Source organism: Euprymna scolopes, chromosome 41, assembly GCF_053919585.1.
Source record: "Euprymna scolopes isolate OS-2025 chromosome 41, ASM5391958v1, whole genome shotgun sequence".
NCBI classification, from domain to species: Eukaryota; Metazoa; Mollusca; class Cephalopoda; order Sepiida; family Sepiolidae; genus Euprymna; species Euprymna scolopes.
In genome coordinates this window covers 21,325,567-21,349,947 of record NC_136522.1, presented here as the reverse complement: position 1 = coordinate 21,349,947, position 24,381 = coordinate 21,325,567, and the positions used below count along the sequence as shown (strand labels likewise).

The window sequence follows — 24,381 nt, the reverse complement described above, 5'->3', positions numbered from 1 at the left end:
AGCATGTTTTGGGCAAGAATAGCCTAGCAGCACCGAATTCTCTCGAGGCTTAGAATAAAATAAATAAAATAAAATATAAGCTTTTACCAATGTCAAATTAAAGATGATCAATCTGACCTGGTTGTGATTTTTATACCAAGTTGAGGATACATCATTGACAATCAGTCCGACAGAGTCTGGGCCATTTGAGTTAGGTGGCCTTTCTGTTAGACTGAGGTATGGTTCTATGCAATTCTAAGAAGTCCATCTTCCCAGGCTTTACCTTCTCCCTTTAAAAAGGGGTTAGTTTATACCTATTATTATCTATATATTAATACGATAGAATGTGTGTTATTTTCTGTGTCATGCTTACATCATTTTCTTCCGAGTGGCTGTCGTTTAATTTTTATGACCTTCCATTTCTTGCAATAAATAATTTTACCAAGAATTCTTCAAAAGTTTTGGTTTCAGTTTCGATTATAGCTGAAGGAACTCAAGTTTTATATATATATATATATATATATATATATATTTCTTTATAAGTTTTGGTTTCAGTTTCGATTCAAGCTGATGCAACCAAGTCATATAGATATACTTTTTCATTTCCGAAACCACTTCATAATATATAAGAATCGATAAATAATATATATGAAATCTGCATAAATTTAAATATTTATTAAAACGTATTCTACGACAGGGCTACAACCTCTTTCTCACAGAAGAGATGTTGAAAGTTTGTCTCTGTTTGCTCTGTTATTTTCATGGCAGGTGCTAGGCTGAGCTCCATTCTATGGTCCCTCCCCCCCATGCCAAACTTTCACAAGAAACACCAGTCTAGCAGAAAACACTATCACTAGTTTCCCCCCACTCTTTATCTGTGCCTAAACCTAAGCGTAGATTCCATGAGCAAAGCTTCTTTCTTAGAACTGCACGCCTGTGGAATTGTCTTCCGTTTTCCTGCTTTCCAGCTGACTACAATATGGTTGTCTTCACGTCTAACGAAAACAAGTTTTTGATGAGCCGTTCCATATAAGTTAACAAATTTATCGAATCTCCATTACTAACGGTTACTATATTGTCCAATTTCTACTGTACACTCTTTAACTCTTATCCTCGAGTGGCCTCTTAGCCTTGATAAGTGGTGATGCCGATGTAAAAAAAAAAAAAAAGAAAAGAAAGAAATACTTTTTCAGTTTTATCAAAAGAGCTACAACAATATCAGGACGTCTCTATTTATGCTGAACACCCATAGAATGCCAACATCAATATATTAAATATGAAAGAGTTTGTTGTGGAATTTCCACAGGTCCCGCTAGTTTATTTATTATTCAATTATACAGCATAATTACATTGACACACTGGTTCACATTAGATCACCAAAGTTAAACATCGTTCAGCCTGGTCATCATTAAAATGAGTGACCATTTGAGAATATACTGTTGTATAAGTGCTCTCTGCTTATCCCAGCATTGATCCCAGTCATCCTGGACTTCTTTGCCACTGGAATCAAGCAGTACAGAGAGGAGTGGTTCGGAATTGAGCAACCCTTGCCCCACAACTGGTCATTGTCATTCCAACAGACATATATCCATCCATTTAGTTTATTCTAATTGCTTAAGGCACCTCTACTGGAGAATACCAATCGGGCTGCTCCAGCATTTTTTTTTTTTGTGTGTGTACGCCAGCGTTCTCTGCTCATAGGCAATGGCTTTTCAATCACAATCTTGTGTCAGATCTTGCTGCGGTGGATTGAAGGTAAATACTAACTTAGAACCTTATGATCAAGCTCTCTTACTGTTAGTTATTTGTTAAATATTTGTTTTGTTTTTTTTCACCCATTTTTCTTGTTAACTATACTGCAGAATAGCTAAAAAAATATCCGAATTGAACCCCCCCACCCCCAATAATCAATGTTTTTATTTTTTTTTAAGGGACAGTTTTCTGATAAGCACCATTTGTAATTTTAAATTAGAATTATCCAAAATATTGTGAAAAGCCAAGAAATGAATTGTAACAGAATATAATTAGTATTATTAATGTACATGTTATCAGACGATAAGAATTAGAAAAAAAAAAAAAAAATCATGTGCTTATCCAAAATTTCTCTGATATCAAAAGAACAAAAAAATCTGTATAATACATATATCCGTGATGGAACGAAAATGGCATATTCCAAAAATCACATAAATTGGTTAAATAGTTTTATCTTGAACTAAGAAAATCAAATTTCATGAGCAAGCGAGGAGGGACTATCTTGCATCGCCATTTTGAAGAAATAAAGGGGGATAACTAAAAAACAACTAAAACTTAAGTAGCTTAAAATCATTTAAAAATGATTTTACTTATAAAAATAAAACTACTTGATCAATTTGTGATTTTGGGGATATTATCTTTTGGTTTTGGCATGGGTATGCATATCAAAGATTTTGGTTTATTTTGTTTTTTTTTAATATAGGCGAAATGCCGGACAACCAGCAAGAATTAACATTAGAAACATATGGTGTTTTCAAGACAAATTTGACACTTTTAGAAAGGAAAGAAAAGTAGCCATATCTTGGTTATTAATTGATTCATTCTTAAAATTCAAAATGCATCGCTTAGATATTTTTTTTTACAGAACACATTTCACTGTCCCCATTCCACCACAGATTGGAGGTCTTCCTCTAGTGTTTCTGCCATTTCTTTAGAAATGTGTTCATTCGTCTTCCTGTCGTGCCTGCCATAGAGTGTAGTGTCATCAGCATATATACCCATCTCAGAGGCAATTTTGTCGGGGAGGTCATTTATGAATATCAGGAACAATAGAGGTCCAAGGATAGAACCCTGGGGCACCCCCGCATTTATATCATATTGTTTAGATGTACGACCGTCGAGGACAACCTGACAGCATAGACACGGCACTGTCCCTCGACACTAGCGCACAAATACATGTATTTGGTGACTTTAATGTCCACCACAAAAACTGGCTTGGATTCTCTACTTACACAGATGCAGCGGGCAGCACAACTCATAGCTTCACTATATCTCACTCCCTATCACAAATTGTTACGTTTCCAACCAGTTTACCTGACCAGGAAGAACAACTGGAAGAAGTCACCCTAAGCCCCAGCTTAAACTTTAATCTGAAGCATGTTGCCTTCATGGTGTCCCTGGCAAGATACCTGAATGCCATTTTGATCTTGGCAGTCAGTTTGCTCTTAATGTTGCATGCAGTATCGCTGAAATCTTTCTTAAATGCAATCCATTTGTAATAGTTCAATTGCAACCAAGTCAGTTGGAGGGCCAGATGGTGAAACTGATGAAGGCATAGCATTTCTCTGGATTTCCCCTGTGATGTTGAGCAAAGTTCTGCTGTCATATTCCCTTCACATAGTCACTCTCTCAACCAGCACTTGACAACAGTGGATAGAAACTCAAAATACCCGTTTTATTTGATTCCGAGCCCCTTTTCAAAAATGTGGGATGAAAAAAGTAGTAAAACGACATTTTTCCTAATTACATTGATTTTAACTCCAGAATGTTCTTTATTAATATTTAATGAAAATAAGGTAAAACAATTTTTATTGCCAAGACAATAATTTTTAGTGCATTATGTTGTCTGACATTAATCTACATATTCGGGTTTATAAATAAAATATAGAGTTTATTTATTTCACATTCTGGTTAAAATGTTGGATTAAACTTATTCAGGTCTAAAGTTCAAATCATTCGATCAACAGTACAGTTATAAGCCACACTGATGATTGTTAATGAAGATGAAACATGTTTTGATAAAGATGTTTTATAAAAACATAATTTGGACTATTCAGACTACCGTTCTCATCTTGAATGTTATTCGCACAATGTTCTGATCGATGTAACCTCAGACCTTCTTCAGGTATCTTGTTGAACTCTGAAATCTTTCTGTCGAAGTGAGGAATCTACATGGAATTTCAAATGGAACCCTTTTTTTAATCCACGGGGGTAACATAAGAAAATCAAACTTCATTTTGATCATTCATAGTTGAACCCCCCCATCCCCCAAAATAATCAATGTTTTTATTTTTTTTTTTTTTTTTAAGGGACAGTTTTCTGATAAGCACCGTTTGCTTATTTCAAAATTCATAACCGGTTGTACCTTGTTGCTAATTTCAGATAAAAAAATAATCTAAAAATTTTTTTTTTCAAAGAAAAAAGTTCACTTTTTCCCTTCATTATTTAAAACAGAAAATAAAACTAAATTGAATAAGTAAAAAAACAAAAATGCAACACCCCTCTTTTTCCACCCAAGAAATAAACTTTAATCAATTACACGTCTCAGTTTACTATTAAATGGTCAGAAAATGGGTGCTCATTTTAAGTAAAATTTATAGCGGAAAATGATCACCCATTGTAAAATATATATATATATATATATATATATTAGCATTTCAGCCCAACGTTGCTCGGGTGTTTGGGGGTGTATGTTGAGCAAAAAAAAAAAAAAGAAAGCAGTCAATTTTTTTTTAACTTTGACCCCTATTAAGACCCCTTAAAATTTGTTTTGGGCTCAAATCACGTTATTAAGTTAGATCCATGTCCAAGAAACCTATATATAAAATCTCAAGTGTTTAGACCCAAAATTGGTGAAAGAGTTTAGTAGAGTTCTCAAAGGTCAAATCGTTGAACTTTGACACCTTAACCGCCAAATTTCTGGCCGAAAACCGATCACATCGATTTTCCCAAATCTCAGTACTCTGTATATAAAATTTCGAGTCTGTAGTCTTAAAATTGACAGAATTATTGCGTAGGGAAATGTACACACACAGACACTTTCACTTTTATAGATATATAGACAGACATATTTTTTTTTTTTTTAATTCCTTCTCCATGGATATTTTTTCAAACTATTTGATTGTAATTGCTAAAAAAAAAAAATATTTTTTTTAATCTAGAATCTGAATTTTTTTTAAAGGGTAAACTACGACAAATGTGGTAGTGAAAATTTACTGGAAAATCAATTATTTTTAAAGCTTTCTTTCCATAAACATAAATATTCATAACAGGAGTTTCCTTGGTCATTTTTTTCTGTCCTTTGTCAGTGACAGGGAAATCCTTCCAGACTTAGAGAATCGTTATTCTTGTCCCAATCCAAAGTGTCCTATTTTCTAACTTTGATTTTTATGTCCAACTGCCCTCATGGGGAGTCATGTAAATAAGGATACTTTGGGTAGACAAGCAGTAATTAAATTCTCTTCTCATTTAAAGTGTCACGTGTTGTTTTATATCAAGGTTGAAACTACTATGTGAAATAGAGTAACTAAGAGCATGAAGTGTGTGTGTGTGTGTGTGTGTGTGTGTGTGTGTGTGTGTGTGTGTGTGTGTGTGTGTGTGTGTGTGTGTGAGGGGGGGGGTAAATATGCTGACTACCCTCCCATCTCACCATCCAACGACATGTGAATTTCAGCCAGATTTTTCTATTCATCTAAAACTGTGGTTAGTTATTTAAAATATTTAATCATGGGAGTGACTCTCACGTTCAAGCAAATATAAACAGACTCTGAATACTTATGTATGCATTCATGCAGAAGTACATTTTAATATATACTAGACTACCCGTGACCCGCTGGGTCAGTATGTTATATTAGCTATGGAATTCATGTATGAGCGTGACACTTGTGACGTAAAGAAAATAGTTTGTTTGTTTTTTTTGACATAAAAGAAACATTTCTATGAAAGTATATTAAAATGAAAAATCACAGACGGATCACTCAACCGAGAAAAAAAAATCCTCCCTATTTGTGTAAAGTTACTTATTTTTCCAAATAATTGCTCAAAAATCGAAAATTAAACATGATTTTCCTATGAATCGAACGTCGCAGAAAGTCATTTAGCAGCAAAAACGCACATAAACCTACCGATAAGAAATATAAGAATGAAAAAACCATATTGGAATCCTTCAACCAAGTTATAGAAACCTAAAATCTAAACAAATAATTAATAAAACCTGAAGCAAAAAAATAAAACCTAAATAAAATAAAACTAATATTGAAACAGATTAGTAAATGTGTCAATAAATTCACCGTTCTCACAAAACTATTTTGTATCTAGAAATGTAAACAAAAAATAAAGCAGAAGGAAGGAAAAGGGATGGATGAGAGTAGTAGTAGTAGTAGTCTTGACTTTACTACAATTGTTCTTATGTTTGTCAACGGGTTAAAGTTGTTTAGTTGTAAGAAAATAGCGACAGTATAGTTGTAATAAAGAATAGTTGCAAAACACCCCACTCTTCCCATGTTAAATAATAATTTCGAAATAACAATATTGTAGTGCGCAGGTCAAAATCTCCAAAAGAAGCAATTCGTGTTTATTTGTTTACATTGTTATGGGTTAATGTTTATGTGCGCATGCACAACTGGATGTCGTAAACTGGAAAGTGGATTACATCACTCGTTACAAGGTCATTTGAGTTTTATAATTATATAGATATATATACTAGCCTGGGTGCCCGGATTGCTCGGGTTTTTGAAGGTGTGTGTTGATCAAAAAAATAAAAAAAATGGTAGTAGGCAAGTATGCTCGAACCCATGACACGAAGGCGGAAAAGAAAGTGAAAGAAAACCCTGACGTCTTACCCCTACTCCATGACGCAACTAAAAGTTCGGAACGTTACAATTAGGCAAAGTCAATCTAACAGATACAATGACTTGCAAAAATTGCTCACAAAAAATCGATCCCTCTCTATAGAAAACTGCCTAGTTGAGGATGAAGGAATTAATGTTTTGGGCCAATTTTTCGATATTTGTTGTCCGAGACATCGAGCTTCCAATTGATACCAATCTTCTGAAAATCTGTCACCTCTGTCGAAAGCTTTAGGCAGGCAGACATACATACATACATACATTTAAACAGACAGGTGAGATTTATATAGATATTGCTGCTCTATCAGAGACCCGTCTCTCAGGAGAAGATCAAATGACAGAGGTATCATCAAGCTACACTCTCTTCTGGATTGGTAAACCGGAAGTTATCCGTAGAAATGGTGGAGTCGGTTTTGCGATTAAAACATCCTTGGTTGATACTATGGAATTTCCTTCCAGTATCTGTGATCGCATCATGAAACTTCGTGTTCCTCTCTCACATAACAGATTCACCACTATTCTTTCTGTCTATGCACCAAAGCTTCAAGCGAATGAAGATGACATCTTGTGTTTCTAGAATTCTCTGCGTTCTGTTGTTGTATCTACATCAATTAATGAAAAACTTATTTTTGGTGATTTCAATGCTTGTGTTGGGAAAGACTATGAGACTTGGAGTGCTATTGGCAGCTATGGTATCGGTACTATGAATGCTAATGGCCTTAAGCTACTAGAGCTATGTTCAGAATTTAATCTTGCTATCTGTAACACTTTTTTTCGCCTTAAACTGAAGCACAAAGCTACTTGGATACATCTACGTTCAAAGCATGGTTACCTAATTGACTCCATCATAACTCGAAAACGCGATCTTAAAGATGCATATACTCTTGGTATCATGCACAATGCTGAATGTGACACCGATCATAAGTTGATAGAGGAAAGTTTAATCTACGAATCCGAAAGAAAGTTTGTCATAGTAGCGTTAAGGTGCCTAGCCGTATTGATGTCACCAAGTTAAAGTTGCTTGAATTTCAAAAGAGTATGGTGGAAAAGGTTGATAATCTTGCATTTGATGGTGCTTAGGTGAATTTCAAGACTCAGGTTTATTCTGCTAGTGCTGAAGTGCTTGGCTTCAAGAGGGATAAGAACAAGGATAGGTTTGACGACAACAATCTTGAAATTAATCAGTTGCTGATGAATAAACAAACAATTTATGAATCTTTACTTCGTGAAGATCATTCTGATCATACAACTAATTTGCGACAATACAAAGAGGTCAAAGCCACATTGCAACGTGAGCTAAGAAAAATAAAAAACCAATGGTGGATGAATATAACGGAGCAGATGCAAAAGGCGTTTGAAACAAAGACTTTGAAGAAATTTTATGGACTCCTGCGCCAAGTATTTGGTCCTCCTACCTCTTCAATATCTCCCCTGATGTCGAAAGATGGTTCTGTTGTCATTAAAGACCCAGAAAATATCTTGAAAAGATGGCAAGAGCACTTTACTGATATGTTTCACAATCCCTCAGCAGTAGATGCTGATGCAATTGATAGCCTACCACAATGTGATATGTTCAGAATGGATCGTTTGCCTAGTCTGGTTGAGGTGCAGTTGGCTATCACACAAGTCAGCAGTGGCAAGGTACCTGGTTTGGATGGTGTTCCGGTGGAACTTCTTAAGATTAGAGGTGCGAATATTGCTAATGCTATCCTTGGTTTTGTTGAGGAAATCTGGGAAGGTGTTCCTGTTCCACAGGATTGGATTGATGGTGTCTTCGTGACCCTGTTTAAAGGAAAGGGACAGAAGAATGTTTGTGACCACTACCATTGGATTACGCTTTTGGAAGCTTCTTTGGAAGTTCTCGCATGACTTCTATTAAACAGGTTACTGGAGGATGTTTGTCCTAATGCTATTCCAGAGTGGAAAATTGTCTGATTATATTCCAGTTGACAATGGTGTCAAACAAGGTGATATTCTTGCTGCCACTCTTTTCTCTATATATTTTGCTGTTCTACTTGCTCATACGTTTCGAGATTGTGATAAGGGTGTCATGTTAAAGTTTCGAACCACAGGTTGAATTTTTAACCTTAAAAGATTTAATGCCAGAACCAAGCTGCATCATGTCTTGGTCAAGGAGTTACTGTATGCAGACGATGCTGTTTTTTGTCGCACACTGAGACGGATATAATGGATAGCTTTGCTGACTCCTGCATTGCCTTTGGTCTGAGGATCAGTCTGTCTAAAACAAAGGTGATGTTCACTCTTGCACCGGGCCAGTTATACATGGAGCCGAACATCATGGTCTGTGGCACTAGACTGGGAGTAGTTGATTCATTTGTGTACCTCGGTAGTTCTGTCAAGGGATGGTTCTCTCAACACTGAAATCCGCAGACGAATTCAGAAGGCATTTGTAACTTTTGGAAGGTTGGAGAAGAGAGTGTGGTCTGATCGTGGCATCACAGACAGGACTAACATCTGCATTTACAAGACCTATGTGCTAACCACACTGTTGTATTCATCGGAGACATGGACATTGCATCCAAGGCCCATTAAATGGCTGAACGATTTCACCAAAAATGCTTGAGACATCTTAAACATCAAGTGGCAAGCTCAAGTACCTGATATTGAAGTGTTGTGAGAACATGTTGCTCTAGTGTTGAGACCCTTGTAATCAGATCTCACATGTGTTGGATGGGCCTCCTGGTTCGAATGAAAGATTGTAGGCTGTTAAACCAAATTTTTTACGGGGAGCTGGAAAATAGCAAGTGCCCTCAACACAAGCTTAGGAAAAGGTTCAGAGACTCTACAAAGAATAATTTGAAAGTCTTAGAAATCGACATCGACACATTGGAAGAACTTACTTTGCAAAGGCCGAAGTGGCGAAAGCCTGTACATGAAAGTTGTGATGCTCTTGAGAAAAGAAAGCAGGCTCACAGCAATCTGAAGTGAGAGCTTTGCAAAGGTTTAATTGATGGTCTTAACCATGACACACAGAGCTGGAAATGTGGCACTTGTGAATGAGTGCTTTTGTCAAAAGCTAGCTACGTCAACTACCTTAAGTCGCACAAAACTCCTGTTCAGGTCAACTTTGCACCTATTAGTCTGAACCAAACAATCTGTTTAACATGCAACAAAGTTTAAAGTCTACTGCTGGTTTGAGAAGACATGTGATTGTTCATAGGAATATCCTTCAACCTCCAGAGGAAGTCAACTCGATGGAAATTGCTCAATTTGTATGTCACATCAGCTTCAAGATATGCAAATCTGCAACGGGAGTGCAGAGTCATCTGAGATGACAAGATCAGGAGAACTCAATGTGATGGCGATCATCTGGAAAGATGCAGCAATCATCATCATACATATATATATGTATATATATATATATGTATATATATATATATATATATATATATATATATATATACACACATATACAGAGGAAGATCAATAATTGTGTAATTATAAATCAGCTTCAAAAGGAGAAACAAAACAAAATCTTTTATCCTCAGTATTAATATATAAGTAAATACAACTATCAAATCTATCCTATATCTAGAGTACTTTGAGCACAGCACTTTTAAAGTATTCATACATTATCAGAAACTTTGCTCTTTTAGACCTTAGGTCTATTATTCTCTATAATATATATATATATTATTTTTAAAATGTAATTATCCACTGACACGTGTTTCGTCGTGTATAACTCATCAGAGTGGCTGAATATAGCGAGATTCGAAATAGAGACCTCACAGTAATGAGCCTAAGCCCCTTACTTCTGACCCATCTCACCAACTATCTGGATATATCGCGATTTACTTAAATGTTGTTTGTTTTGGTTCTAGCGATATATGTTACATGATAAGGGCTGTCCCCTTTTCATGTAAGTATAAAAATGGACAGTTTAGTTAAAATGAAATAGCAACAGACGGAATTCAAACCTTGTAATTTAGTTTTAGAAATAGATTACGTGTGAGAATGTAAAAATGTAAAACAAACTTGTTTAGAAAATAGATAAAATATTCAAGAAAAGAATGTGAGCTGTCAAGTTTGTTATGAAATTTTAAATTGAAAGAATACAGCTTATAAGATAATGTTTTTAACATATTGAATATAGGTTAAAATTCCTTTTGTAGAAATAGGAAAAGTTTTGGACACGTATGTCCAGAACACGTGAAAGAAGGCACATGTTTTAACATGTGTATGACGTCACGGAAAATAGAAAGTTCTAGGAATAGAGAAAAAACTTTAGAGTTAGTCAGTCAGTGAAGAAACTCGGAGAGAGTCCGTCGTCTAGGGAGCGAGATGTCACTTCAAGAAAAAAATGTGAAACTTTGAATTCTTGATGATGGAAGTCACGGCCGGTCGTGGGACGAAATAAACCATCATGTGTTTTGTAAAGCTTGTCTTGTCTTATGATTCTTACGAAAAGGTAAAGTGAAATTGTATTATATATTTGTGTTATAAAATGTCTTTTCATACACATCTCGACTTCTCATATCCACAATGAGAATCTACATGTCTACACAATGTCCGAACTGTCTGAACACTATCCCTTCACTCCAAGAGCTTTCTTCCCCTTCTGCTTCCATAAACACAATTAAGGAATGAACATTTAATATATAAGAATCTCTCCTAACATGAACAATATCTCTAAGTCTCTTACAATCTCTCTCTCTCTCTCTCTTCAACATCCCTCTTAATAAAACACTCTCACTAAGAAAAAGCATCACTTATAATAAGACTCTTCTAAGACTGCGCGTATAATAAGACTCTCTCAATGAAACCTATATAACATATGTTTTAAATGAATTCTATTATTTACGAAAGCGTATTTTTACCTAAATGCGAGCTGGGAATAATTTGGTACCCCCACATGGGGAGCGGTATATATATTATTTTTAAAATGTAATTATCGACTGACACGTGTTTCGTCGTCTACGAATAATCAGAGTGGCTGAATATAGCAAGATTCATTTTATATATATATATATATATATATATATATATATATACTTATTCACACATAAATCTTATGTATGTTGAGTGATGGAGTCATTCAGGTCCAGATTCCTAATCATTTTACTGGCGATTCAATTATATAAACCATACTAATGACTGTTAGTAAATATGAAACATAGATATTTTTTAACTCTGTTTACCCCAAAAAAAGGCATATATTACCTCTTAGATGTAATAGGCAATTATTAAGAATCATGTCTAATGGGGGATTGTTGGGAGTTACGTTATATTTAAACTTTCGCATATCAGTACAGTCAGGAACGCAGGAAACAGAGAGGGAATTCCAAAGTTTAACAGTCTGTAGGAAGAAACAAAAGTAGAAGGCTTTCCAACATCTAAGGAACTCTACAGTGAAAGGGTGGGATTTTGCTGCTTGTCGGGTTGGTTGGGAGTATGTAGGTCGAGGGGAGCATATTCTATTAAATACTTGTAAAGCAGGCACAGAAATGCAACATTGCAGTGATGGGACAGAAATTGGTGTTTGGCCGATAGTGGAGGGACTTACTAGATTTGAGACTCTTTTGGACTCTGAAGAGACTAGTGGTAGATACCTGTGGATAAAAATATTTATTTACAAAAATATTATTATTAAAGCTCTGTTTAAATCATGCAACTTGAGAGAAATATGAAAAACTAGCAGATTGCAAAATGCACTTAAATATATTTTAATTCATGCAAATTTCATATTTATTATTATAGAGCCACAAAAATAAAAAAGGGGGAAACTGACTTGGGTACCATCAGCTAGAATTGAAACCAAAACATGTAGCTGTCCAGCCTTATTCATTACCATCAAGCTACGTCCATATGCATATAAAAATATTTCTGTATTTTTTTAATAAGCGTAATTCTAAATATACAACAAATTTTATATTGATACTTAAAAGGTATATATAAACATTCTAAATTCTTCAGATTTTTTTTAAACAGCCTTCGTTAAAAAAAAAGTATATTCTTCTATTAAACTTTTATTGTTTAAATAATTTAATTTTGTTTTATTAGAAAAAAAAAAGTTGAAAAGCTATTTTTCACTCAGCAGTGCACCTTGGAAGATTGTCAGTGAAAGAAATACAATTGCCAAAAGATAAACGCTTCATTATTTCTAGTCACCATTTTGAAAAATCACTCGCAAATGCGACTGTTTCACTCGCAATGTAGAGCCCTGTTTAACTTGTTATAGGAAAATATTTAATTCGATTTTAGGAAAGAAAAAATTGCATTATATTTCAATTCTATTTATAAACACCGATTTAATTTTTTTATGACTGCAAAAATCGGAAAAAAATTATCTGATAAAAAAAAAAAATGCACAAAATATAAGGGCGTATTATTTTTACCCATAAAGCAGTCGAAATGCGAAACGATAATTAATTACAAATATTTGGCAGCCATTACAGAGTAGAAATGTTCAAGATAACTCAGATTATTTCAATCCCACGCCCAAGAGGAAAATGAGACGGGGGGGGGGGCTTTACAGTTATTTTTACTTTGAAAACTGTGGTTGTGGTAGGGGGGGGGTCGCACATCAATGCCAGCCAAAAAGGAAACATTTTTTTTTTGCTTTATATTTTTAGGAAACAGAATTCCGGTTATCAAGGGCCAAGCTCGAATGCAGTAGATAACAAGAAACGAAAAATTTAGTTCTTTTATAGAACAGTGACACACTCAAAATAAAGGTTTCGTTTGGTTGCTTTACAGCATATCAACCCTTTTCAGGTTATTTAATGCCGCATCCAGTTATTTTGGAAATAATATTCATGTTGCATCCAGTTATTTTATAAAAGGTTTTTATTCTTTAAGCTTTTTGTATCTTCAATCGCTAGTTTGTAGTGTTTGGTTTGGATGTTTTATAGTGGATTTTATCGTTTTTGTTCCCTGCCCTATAGAACATGAATGAATTTTGTAGTGGAAGAGGGAAAAGAGTTACAATATTAATGTTTGGTACATTTTAAGTTAGGAAACCAGTCAGGAAGTGGGGGGGGGGACAGAAAGAGAAAGAGGAAATGGAAGAAAGAAAAAGAAGGAAAAGGTGGCTTGTTGGTTTTGGTTTTGGTTTGCAAAAAGGGTGGAGATAAAGAAAAAACATCAATGTTAGGTTCATTTCGTCTCAGGAAGCCAATATCTTCAGACAGCCTGATCTGGTAGCACCAACAAAATAAAGGAGCATAAACGTTAGTTTACTTGGTCTGTTTCGGCTCAATGGGAAAACCAACTTCAACCGTTATAGACTACTGATATAAGATGGGGAGGAGGAGGGGGGGGGGGTAAACATGAAGATTTGATGACATAATTTTATTAGAAAGGTGATATGCAGTAACTCAAAAGTTGTATATGCATGTTTTTTAAGATTATCAGATGCTGAGCACATTAGTATTAAAATCAATTTAGTATAACATAGTAATTATGGAAAAACATTCTAAATTCGTACATCAGCTTATTTCCAATATGGTAGCATGATCAATAAAAATGGGGGACTGGAAATAAAGTGCCATGAAAAGAATTTAAAAAATTTTAATCGTTTAGCAAGTTATAAAAAATACAAGAGTTATTTTTTTGAATAAATCTTTTTATAAAAATTTTGTTTTCAACAAATTTTTTTTATATATAAGTTACTAAAAGACTTTACTTTCTTTTAATGAAAATCGCTCCAGACATGGCGCAAAGCCACTTTATGTAAGGAGCTAACAAGAGCAAAAGATAGTTATTGCAAAAATAGGAAATGCTTATTGACCTTAGTCTTGAAAAGACCAAGGTTAAAAGTATAGGCAAAACAGTGAGCAGGAAGAGAGTTCCACAAGTCTGCGGTTCCTGGAAAGAAATTACTGGAATAGGAAGCTGTATTACAATGAGGTATCAAAACAGCAGATTAATCGAGACCACTTGACGGAGTCAAATGAGCAAGAGTAAAAGAAGTCAGGAATAGATCAGACAATTTTGAGGAACATATACCATGATAGTATTTAGAGAAAAGACTAGGCAAAGTACTTAGACTCATCAATGGGAATGATGGCAAAGTTCGCGTGGCCCGTGTATTAAGGGACAGTTGTGAACAGGTTCATTCTTTAAAACATTTCCCCTGGATTTAAAGGCCGCTTCTGTGCAGTCTTCTACAGAATTTATAGAAAAAGGTGATCCCTTCTTCTGTTAGACTTGTTCCATCGCAAATGACGGATCATCTCCTATAGTTTGCTGTGATGCTTGTGACAGTTGTATTATTTTGATGGTATTGGGCTGAGTCAGCACGATACTTTCGGGGAATGGAACTGTCCAAACTCCTTTCATTCTCTCTTTAAACTCAGTATTTATTAAGTTGTCATTTGACTTATATTCAAGTTATCGTTCTTATTATTATTATATATTAATATTAATATACTAGCATTTCAGCCCGGCGTTGCTCGGGTGTTTGGAAGTGTATGTTGAGCTAAAAAAAAAAAAAAAGAAAAAAAAAAGGCGGTCAATGTTTTTAACTTTGACCTATTATGACCCCTTAATATTTATTGTTTTGGGCTCAAATCAAGTTATTAAGTTAGATCTATGTCCAAGGAAACTATATCTAAAATTTTAAGTGTTTAGACCCAAAATTGTTGGAGGCGTTTGGTAGAGTTCTCAAAGGTCAAATCGTTGAACTTGGACCCCTTAACAGCCAAATTTCTGGTCGAAAACCGATCATGAAGATTTTCCCAAATCTCAGTACCCTGTATATCAAATTTCGAGTCTGTAGACTTTAAATTGACAGAGTTATCGCGTAGGGAAATGTACACAGATACACACACAGACACGTTCACTTTTATAGATATATAGATTGATAATCTAGATAAACTAGATTTATTGGTTAGAAATTCATTTATCAGAAGCAGACAGAGTCACATATGGTTACTTTAAAATAAAAAAATGGTTAAACCTACGATGGTTAGTTAACACATTCCAGGAATAAAATAAAAATTAAAATTTTTACTGGTCAATTAATTGATATACAGGGTGGGCCAAAATAAGGGTCCTATTTTTAAAAATTCATAAATTCATGTAAGTTTTAAGAAGTGTTTTTCGGCCAAAATTTGTTTTGTTTATTTCAAAAAAATCTTGGAAGGGTCAGTCTACACACACAAAGTTTGGTGAGTTTAACTTTTATTTTGTGGAAGTTATTCAAATTTAAAGATAGGACCCTTATTTTGGCCCACCCTGTAGTTACCTTGTATTTAATATCTGGAAAAAAAGTAATGAATACCTATTACTTTTTCTTTCCTCCTTTGCCAGTGTGTCAGAAATTGCACGACTTGAAATACGAACTTAGATGTCATGTTTTATTTCAGCCTTTTTGATTGGTTGATTTAAATTTGAACCCTGTGCACACAGAACATTCAAACCGAAAAACTTTAATTTGTTTATATTTTTTTTAGAGGATGGGCGGGTTTTTTCGTCTCTCCTTCTTTCATGCATGGACTCATTAATCTAAGGGTGATTGGAGTCCTTTCTTCTCTTCTGAGAGACTAACTAATTAGGTTTCATTCCTTGACATACTTATCGTCTCCTTTAAATTAGCTAATAATTTTGATATCGTAATTAACTGTTCGGCGGAGCCAACCGCCTACTCTATTGAAATCATAATTAAATGGATTCTTTACTAAGAACATTCAAACTCTACTCAGTAGAGATTTAACTAACACTTCTTATGAAGCATCACCTACCAGACTCAGTCGAGATGGAAAATGACCCAATGATTTTGCAACCCAGAAGAAAGACGGTTGTTTTTATCATACAGGGTAAGTTTGCCTTTCATTCGTTGTGTCAATTTCTACTCTGTCTGCTAGTTCTAAATTATCTGAGATTAAATTTCTCACGTCACCCCCATATATATTCTGAAAACTACATTACCCAGGGTATTTGGATACATACACTTGGTACTTGTACAGTTTAATCAAGACATTAAAAAATGAAAATATTGAAAAAAAAAATTATATTGTACATACTCGTTATGGAATAAAGTTTTTATACAAAAAAAATCAATTAATTTGATCAAGCAGGTTTCTTTTTAGAGAGAAAAATCAAATTTTAATGAGATCGATTGTATCGTCGCCATTTGCCTTTGGGAATGAGGAGAGAGTGCCTTTAAATGAAAAAATGATTAACAAAGGACAAAATGAAAAAAAAGATTAAAAAAAAAATGGAACTTAGAAACTAAAATAATTATCTAGGTATTTTTTTCTGCCCATGTTTCAAAATATTCTCGTCAAATTTTTATAAACTTTAGGCGGTAATTGGAATTATCTCCCTTGGGGCCCCACCTCATCATCCACGAAAAACAAGATGGCCACGATACGATCAATCTCATTAAAGTTTGATTTTCCTCTGTAAAAAAAAGAAAAAAAACACTACTTGATCAAAAAAGTGTTTTTTTTTTGTTTTTTGTTTTTTCTTGGGTGCTAATGCACTTACTGATTCACGCTATTTTTTTTAAAATATAATGAGGAAAGACCAAATTTTAAAATAATGAAACGTTTAATCGAAAAAATACAATATTCTAAAAAAAAAAAAAAAAAGATTTCACGAAATTCAATTTTTAACTGGTACCAAAATCTATTAAATATATATCAAAATTAGTATTTTTGGCCCTCCATAGTTAAAAAAAGCACACATTCACTTATAATTTTTTGCCGTTATACAAATAATCCAATGAAGCGATTTTTTTTTTTTTATTCTCTTAATGAAATACACAAGTTTTTGATTATCATATTTTCTTTCTACTTTATCGAGTGAATTTTTTTTTAAATATCTAAAAAAGAAAACCTTGAATGTAATAGAAAAAATTGTTGTCACCGTCCAGTATTTATTTGACGATATAAGCATAACATGAGCTTTCATTAAAAAAAAAAAAATTTTTAAATTAAAAAAAAAAAAAAAAAAAAAATCAACGTGGTTTAAAAAAAAAAAAAAAAAAAGGTTTTACACTTTGGACTTTACAGGTAAATTTAAAAAAAAAAACACTTTTGTTCTTTTGTTTTAAATTAGAATATTTTATTTATTGATCTTTTATCTTCAATTTGTGATATATTAAACTTTGGTGAGTAAATTAATTATATAAATTTTAATAGACATTTCAAAATGGGGGGGGTGAATTTAACAAAAAACGTTTGTCTAAAATATTAAATTTGGTTTATTGGAAAGAGCATAAAATTTCACATTGATCGTAAAAATTTAACCAATACAAAAATTGATAGATTTTTAAAGTTTAAAAATTGAAAATTATTTAACTCGTAAAATTCAATTGATTTCATTACGTAGGAAAAAAAAATGGCCGCATGAAGGCGCGCCGGCATTTTTTAAACATTTTGTAAATACTGTTTTTTTTTTTTAAATAAAAAATAATATTTCTATTATTTTTTAAATAACTTTAATAGTTTATTTTTGAAGTATATTCCATAAAGAAAATAAACAACCCACTTTAAACAGCGAAATTACGAGTTTTTTATATTTTATTCGCAGTGTCGGGTTAGGGGTGTCAAAAATTCCCAAAAAGTTTTGATACACAGCAGTGTCACAGCACTAGTACCGGTGCTAATGCACTTACTGATCCGCGCTGTTTTTTAAATCGTATTTCTAAGTTTAATTACAGTTTTATGTTTTTTATTATTCAATTGTAAGGTTAAAGTATAGAATAGGTACAAAACACCCCCTCCCCATGTTAAGAATGGCTTTTTAAATAATAACTTTATTATTTCAGCACGAATCAATAATTTTCTTTTTTTTTTTTCTTCAATATTTTCATTTTGTAATGTCTTGATTAAACTATACAAGTACCTTTAATTTTTTAGAGGAGTACATGATCGTGTGGGTGGGCGTTTGCACCTGATACCCATAAAAAGGAACGGTTTATTTTATAACTTAAAAATTATATAATAAACATAAGACTAAAAATGTTAAGAGAGGTTCAGAATCCATTTCCAGGTAACGCCGTGTGCGCCTTTATGAGGAAGCGGAGAGGCATAAAAACGGAAGTTTATCTCAATGAATGTTATATGGGGTTTGTATTACTGTACACATAGATTCGAAAAAGTTGTCAAAAAACAAATATATAACAAATAAATGTTATCAAAGGCAAGATAAGTTACTTTTCTACCAAACTGGATATATTTTTTGTGTTTTTATTCAATGTAACATATTTATTCAGCTCGAAAAACATACAGTGTTTACCGATGTATTCGAAAATTCAAGATGCCGTCTCGTCTCACACTCTCTTTAACACGGTAAGTATGGAAAAAGGTGTTATAAATAAAAAACTATACAAAATACTATTAAAAACCCGCCGAATATATGTCAACCTATGTCACGGTAACATATCTTGAGCGAGTTTTTAACAGAATTTATCCGTTTTTTTATTTATAACATCTTTTCCCACACTTACCGTGTTAAAGAGAGAATAAGACGCCATCTTGAATGTTTCAATACATCGGATCGCTAAACACTGTATGGTTTTCGAGCTGAATAAACATGTTACATTGAATAAAAACACGAAAAATGTATCCAGTTTCGTAGAAAAGTAACTTATCTTGCCTTTGATAACATTTATTTGTTATATATTTGTTTTTTGACAACTTTTTCGAATCTATGTGTACTTACTGTACAGTAATACAAACCCGGTTTTCCTATTCGATCCCGGGCAACGTCGAAGATGCTTCACACTTAATTAAAAAAAAAATACGGGCAAAACTTTATGATGTACATACCCATTACGGAAAAAAAGTCATATTCCAAAAATCATGTAAATTAATCAAGTAGTTTTAAACTAAAAAAAAAAAATCAAATTCTGTGATGAAGCGAGAGACGGAGGTGGGTGGGTTATATTGCTTTAGAATGTGTTAAAATTCAAGGGCGACAATTCAATTCGACCACCGAGATTTTGTATCCAAAATAATTACAACTTTTTAATCTCTAAAAATCATAACATTTGATTTTCTTAATAAAAAAAAACAAAAAAAAACTATCCGATAAATTTACATGATCTTTTGGAATATGATATCTTCGTTCCGTCACCGACGTACATCATGACGGTTTTCCTGTATTTTTTTTTTATTAAGTGTACTTCTAAATAAGCACCACGCCAGATCTTCCTACTAGCTTATATATATATATATATATATATATATATATATATATATATATATATATATATATAAATTCCTTCGTTGACAAGTATGAAGCTTAGTAGTTTCAGTAGTTGACAGGGTGAAAAGTCAGTACCCCAAATGTACCCGAAAACACATCAAGTTTCTTTAAGAGGAAATAAACATAGTTATCCTAATTGGTACTGGAGACCATTCTTATCTGTTAACAAAAACAAATAACATTATTTTTTTTAGTTAAACTATTAAAAAAAACAAATTTATTTACCTGAATGCGGTTCTCTACTTTCGGTAGACATATTTGATTTTGATAAATCGGCAGATAACTCTGCTATACTTAATTTAAACATTCCTGGAATTGGGGTCAGACGACAAACTCCAAAAATGGATCTATTTTAAAGTTTATGTTAATCTATTCCAAGAATTAAACAATCATTTTTTTCATTTAAAAAAAAAAAAAAAAAAACACTGATGTTTACTCGATAATTTTCCTATTTATTAAAAAGAAAAAAAATCGGTATTCATTTTTTAGGAGAGGGGGTAAATTTGTAGAACCAGCAGTCAGCACCCACCCATAGTACACTGTACAGTAGTACACCCCGAAAAAATGAGATTATGCTTTTTTAGGCGATTGTATGGGAACAAAACATGATGAAAGCTTAGCGAAAAAAAAGAAAACAGAATTATGGATTAGTTTTGCATATTAATTTAATGCAAAAAGATCCCCCGTTTCCGAGCCATTCTAACGTTTTAGGACAGCTACCGATTTATTTATTTATTTATTTATTTATTTATATATTTTGCGTAATCGCCTAAAAGAAGTAGAATCTAACTGAGATAGGGTTAGTCAAGGGTATTAATCTACAAATTTACAAAAGCTAAGAAAAAATTCGGTAAATTTTTAATCTGTTTCCATCTTATCATTCACCTTTAAAATGACAACTTTAATGGTTTTCGGGTATGCTGAAAACGAATATCACATTTAAATTTGAGACAGACAAGTAGTTTTGTGGATATTAAAACATTTTTTCGATGTATTACTTAATAAATGCATGTGCATTTGTAGCAGTCGAAACTCGCTACAATCATAGGCAGAAGCTAATTCTCGCGACCCGAGATTTGAAATCCATTTTCTCCCTAGCTTGTCCAATCACAAGCCATCTCTCAATCATGTGACCGAGTACATAAAAGGCGAAATCTGAAACTCTTATACCTCTTTCATTCTGACCCTGCCGGGCAGCAGACTTCGCCTGGGGCTTCGACCCTGGGCAGAACATGAGTACAACAAGCTAGCTATGGCTATCTTCAAACTCAGTTATTTCCACGTGCGGTACCCACACAAACTTTATTTATGATGCTAAAGAACTTCTCTCGTTGATAAAACTCACACACACCCACAACAAACACATTGATTACCTTGCCCCTTTCTTTCTCCTGTAACCAGTTTTCACCGTCTCGACAACTACTAGCCGTAAGCATGTGTAAACGGAACTGAACTATTCTCTCCTTCAACCAACCATCATGATATTAAACCTATCTTTACACAAGAACACTTCAACCTACTAACCCGTTCCTCTCGTGTACATTGTACTAACGCTACTAACGAAGATAACAAATAAAGTTGTTTATCAAATGTTAAAATGAGACTTCCTTTTGTTGTCTTCATTATTAACTAATCATTATTAACTAAACATTAGTACTTGCTCAGTTGGAAAAATATATGGCCTCCAGTATAAACATAAGAGATTACATTGGATGATAAACCTCTTAACATTCAGAAAACTACTTGTCTGCACTAAATTTAAATGTGATAGTCGTTTTCATCAAATCTGAAAACTTTTGGAGTCATCAATTTAATGGTGAATACTGAAGTGGAAAGAAAGTTTTTAAAAATGTCTACGCTAAATTTGAATGTGATATTCTTTTTCAGCATTCCCCAAAACCTATAAAGTCGTCATTTTAAAAATGGGTGTTAATGTGAAAAGAAAGTAAAAAAAAAAATACAAAAATTTATTCCCCCCTCCCCAATTAGTGTCATTTCATGTCGTGGTTTTGTTTTGCATCATATCAACTCTTCGAAGTTATTAAATGCTGAATGTAGTTATGATGATAAAAGTAGTTGGGCTTCACATTCTTTATATGTTCACATATTTCTTTGCTAGTGTACAACCTCCATCAAAAAATAGCGGGGGAAAAAATTACGCTCTGCAAGTGTTCACTCATAAATAAACGTCCGTAATTTATTTCTTCATATTATTATCATTTCTGACAAGCTAAACAAAATACACTTTCCGTTGACTTTTTGCATGAGCGAATCGTTCACGTGACGGCTTCCTTATGTTAAGAATAAGTAAGTTTGGAAACACTTTTTAAAGATCATTGCAAGCTGACACAATGGTTATTGTATTTGACTCATTGTCTTTAGGTTTTGGTTTCGATCTCAGCTCAAGTATTTTTTTTTTTTGTTTTACTTACAAGAAATGAACAGTTTAGAAAAAAAGCATAATACTTGCATACACATGTCTAACTTTCTTTCTGTTTATTTTATTTACTTCATTTTTTTTAAAGGAATTTAACATTACATTTAATACCGGGCAACACCGGGTACATCTGCTAGTAAGTGATTAAAAAAGGACAGAACTTTTTTCACTGTAGATAGACACAGAAATATCCTTTGTTCTTAATATTTTTGTCAAACGTTGTCAATATTAATCACCACTGTGCAATGATCTTAGCCCTTCAAGTGCTAAAATGTGTCATGTCATCTTCTATTAAGCCCATTTTTATTGATGGCAAAATATGGATGTTACATGTGGCAAATCTGTATATATGATCTCATTCCAGCATGTACAGAGTGAAACGATAAAATTGTCATCCTAGAAAAGATGACATGATTCCATTTCCGTGTGATATTTTTTTTTTTTTTTGCTGCTTGATTGTTTGGTTGGTTGTTTTTTGTTTTACAGCATATCAACCCTTTTTCAGGTTATTTAATGCCGAATCCATTGATTTTGAAGAAAAAGTTTTTAATAAAATGTTTGTTTTTTTTTCAAGTCGGTTTCTATTTAACCCATAGTTGGGACCCTAACAGGTACTACCACTCCGGGTCAGAGTGGACCTGGGAGCAATGGCAATTAAGGGGTGGCTCCACACTCCCCAAAGTCCTTAAGCTGGGGCCTCACTATCGGATATAGGTAATATAAGCTCATATCCAGGACCGTTTTTGTTTTTGTTGCTGACCATCTACTAGTTGGCCAGTTGTGTACAAATCTCAAGAGCGATCGGAGCTTTCTTTCATGTCTGAAAGTGACACAATGTTCAAGGAGCAAGATCGCATGTGCACCGCTGTACAACTCATGCTCTCTACCGATCCAAGTTATGACAACAGGACCATTGCCAGCACCCTCAAAATGCATCGCTGGATTGTTATGAATAACAGGAATATGCTGCGGGTGATGAAAACAAAGTTTCCAGCCATGGTTATGGTCTTTGGTGTGGTTTCAAGTGAGGGCCACATCATGCCACCTCACATCTTTGAAGGCAACTTGAAAATCAACACCAAAGTGTACCCGAATGTGCTGAAGAGTGTGGTGATGCACTGATGAAATCAGGAGGCCTCTGGCAGATTCTGGGTATAGCAGCAAGACTCGGTGCTGGCTCACAAGTCCAGAGACCCAGGCTTGGCTTCAGAAGGAGTGTTACGATTTTGTACTTTTCTCCAACTGCCCTCCCCTCCTCGCCTGACCTGAACCTGCTGAACTACGTCATTTGGTCATATGTTGAGAACATCACCAACATGACTTACCACAAAACCAAAGCCAGCCTGATCGCTTCCATCTGCGGAGTATTCACAGAACTCTCGCCGGCGCTTGTGGAAAAGGCACGTTCCCAGTTTCGTACTTGTATCGAGGTGGTGATTGAGGCTGAAGGTGGCTACATTGAATAGATGTCAGCTCTACTACATAGTCAAGTTATCTGAATCGATTTTTTCAATAAAAGTTTTTAAATAAGACTGTAGTGTTGCTTTCTTTAGGGCGACACTTTTATCGTTCCACTGTATTTGCTCTTTCTCTCATTCAGCCTATAAGCTAGGTAAAGATGGACTTTTTTTATGGTGGCGATAAGTCAAAACTATTTCCCCCACTCGATCTAGGTCCTGTATCATCATGTCCGTCACAATACTGCTACTTAATTGTACTTGAGACAGCATTTGACTTATTGTGTTTAAGTTGTGATTGCGTAATTATGTGATACCACCGATGCCCCCCGCCCCAGGAGGAAGTGAAAAAAAAGAGAAAAAAACATATCAAGAAAAAAGGAAACAAGTTTATCAGCAGAACAATCGAGAGAAAGTTGTTCACGAACGTACACAAAGGAAGCTGAATAAGACTGTTAATCAAGGTGTGACAGACAAAAAGAAATGAACATAAAAGTAGAAATATTTTAAGTTAGTTTATGAATTTTAGGTGTGAAGCAGAGTTTGGTTACAGTTGCAGACAGTCTTAGGTTTGCGACAGTTGATGACAGAGTTAAGGACACATGATGAAGGCAGGTTGTAACTGAGATCAGACCAAGAGAGCTTCAAGAGATTGAGATGAGCTGACATGGCAGCCAACGGATGCAAATGACCGAGCCGTGTTTGAGGTGACATCAAAGCGAGGAAGAAG

At 34.0% G+C, this 24,381-nt stretch overlaps 1 protein-coding gene across 1 annotated transcript in view; it reads right to left on the bottom strand.

The window, feature by feature from the left end:
* The window catches only part of LOC145266405 (uncharacterized), a 47,233-nt gene extending 27,145 nt beyond the window's left edge, over positions 1-20,088 (bottom strand). Inside the window, exon 1 of the mRNA XM_080122059.1 lies at positions 19,983-20,088. Within this exon, the coding sequence (XP_079978185.1) occupies positions 19,983-20,064 (82 nt within the window). The 5' untranslated portion in view covers positions 20,065-20,088. The remainder of the gene's footprint in view (positions 1-19,982) is intronic.
* Between the last annotated feature and the right edge of the window lie 4,293 nt (positions 20,089-24,381).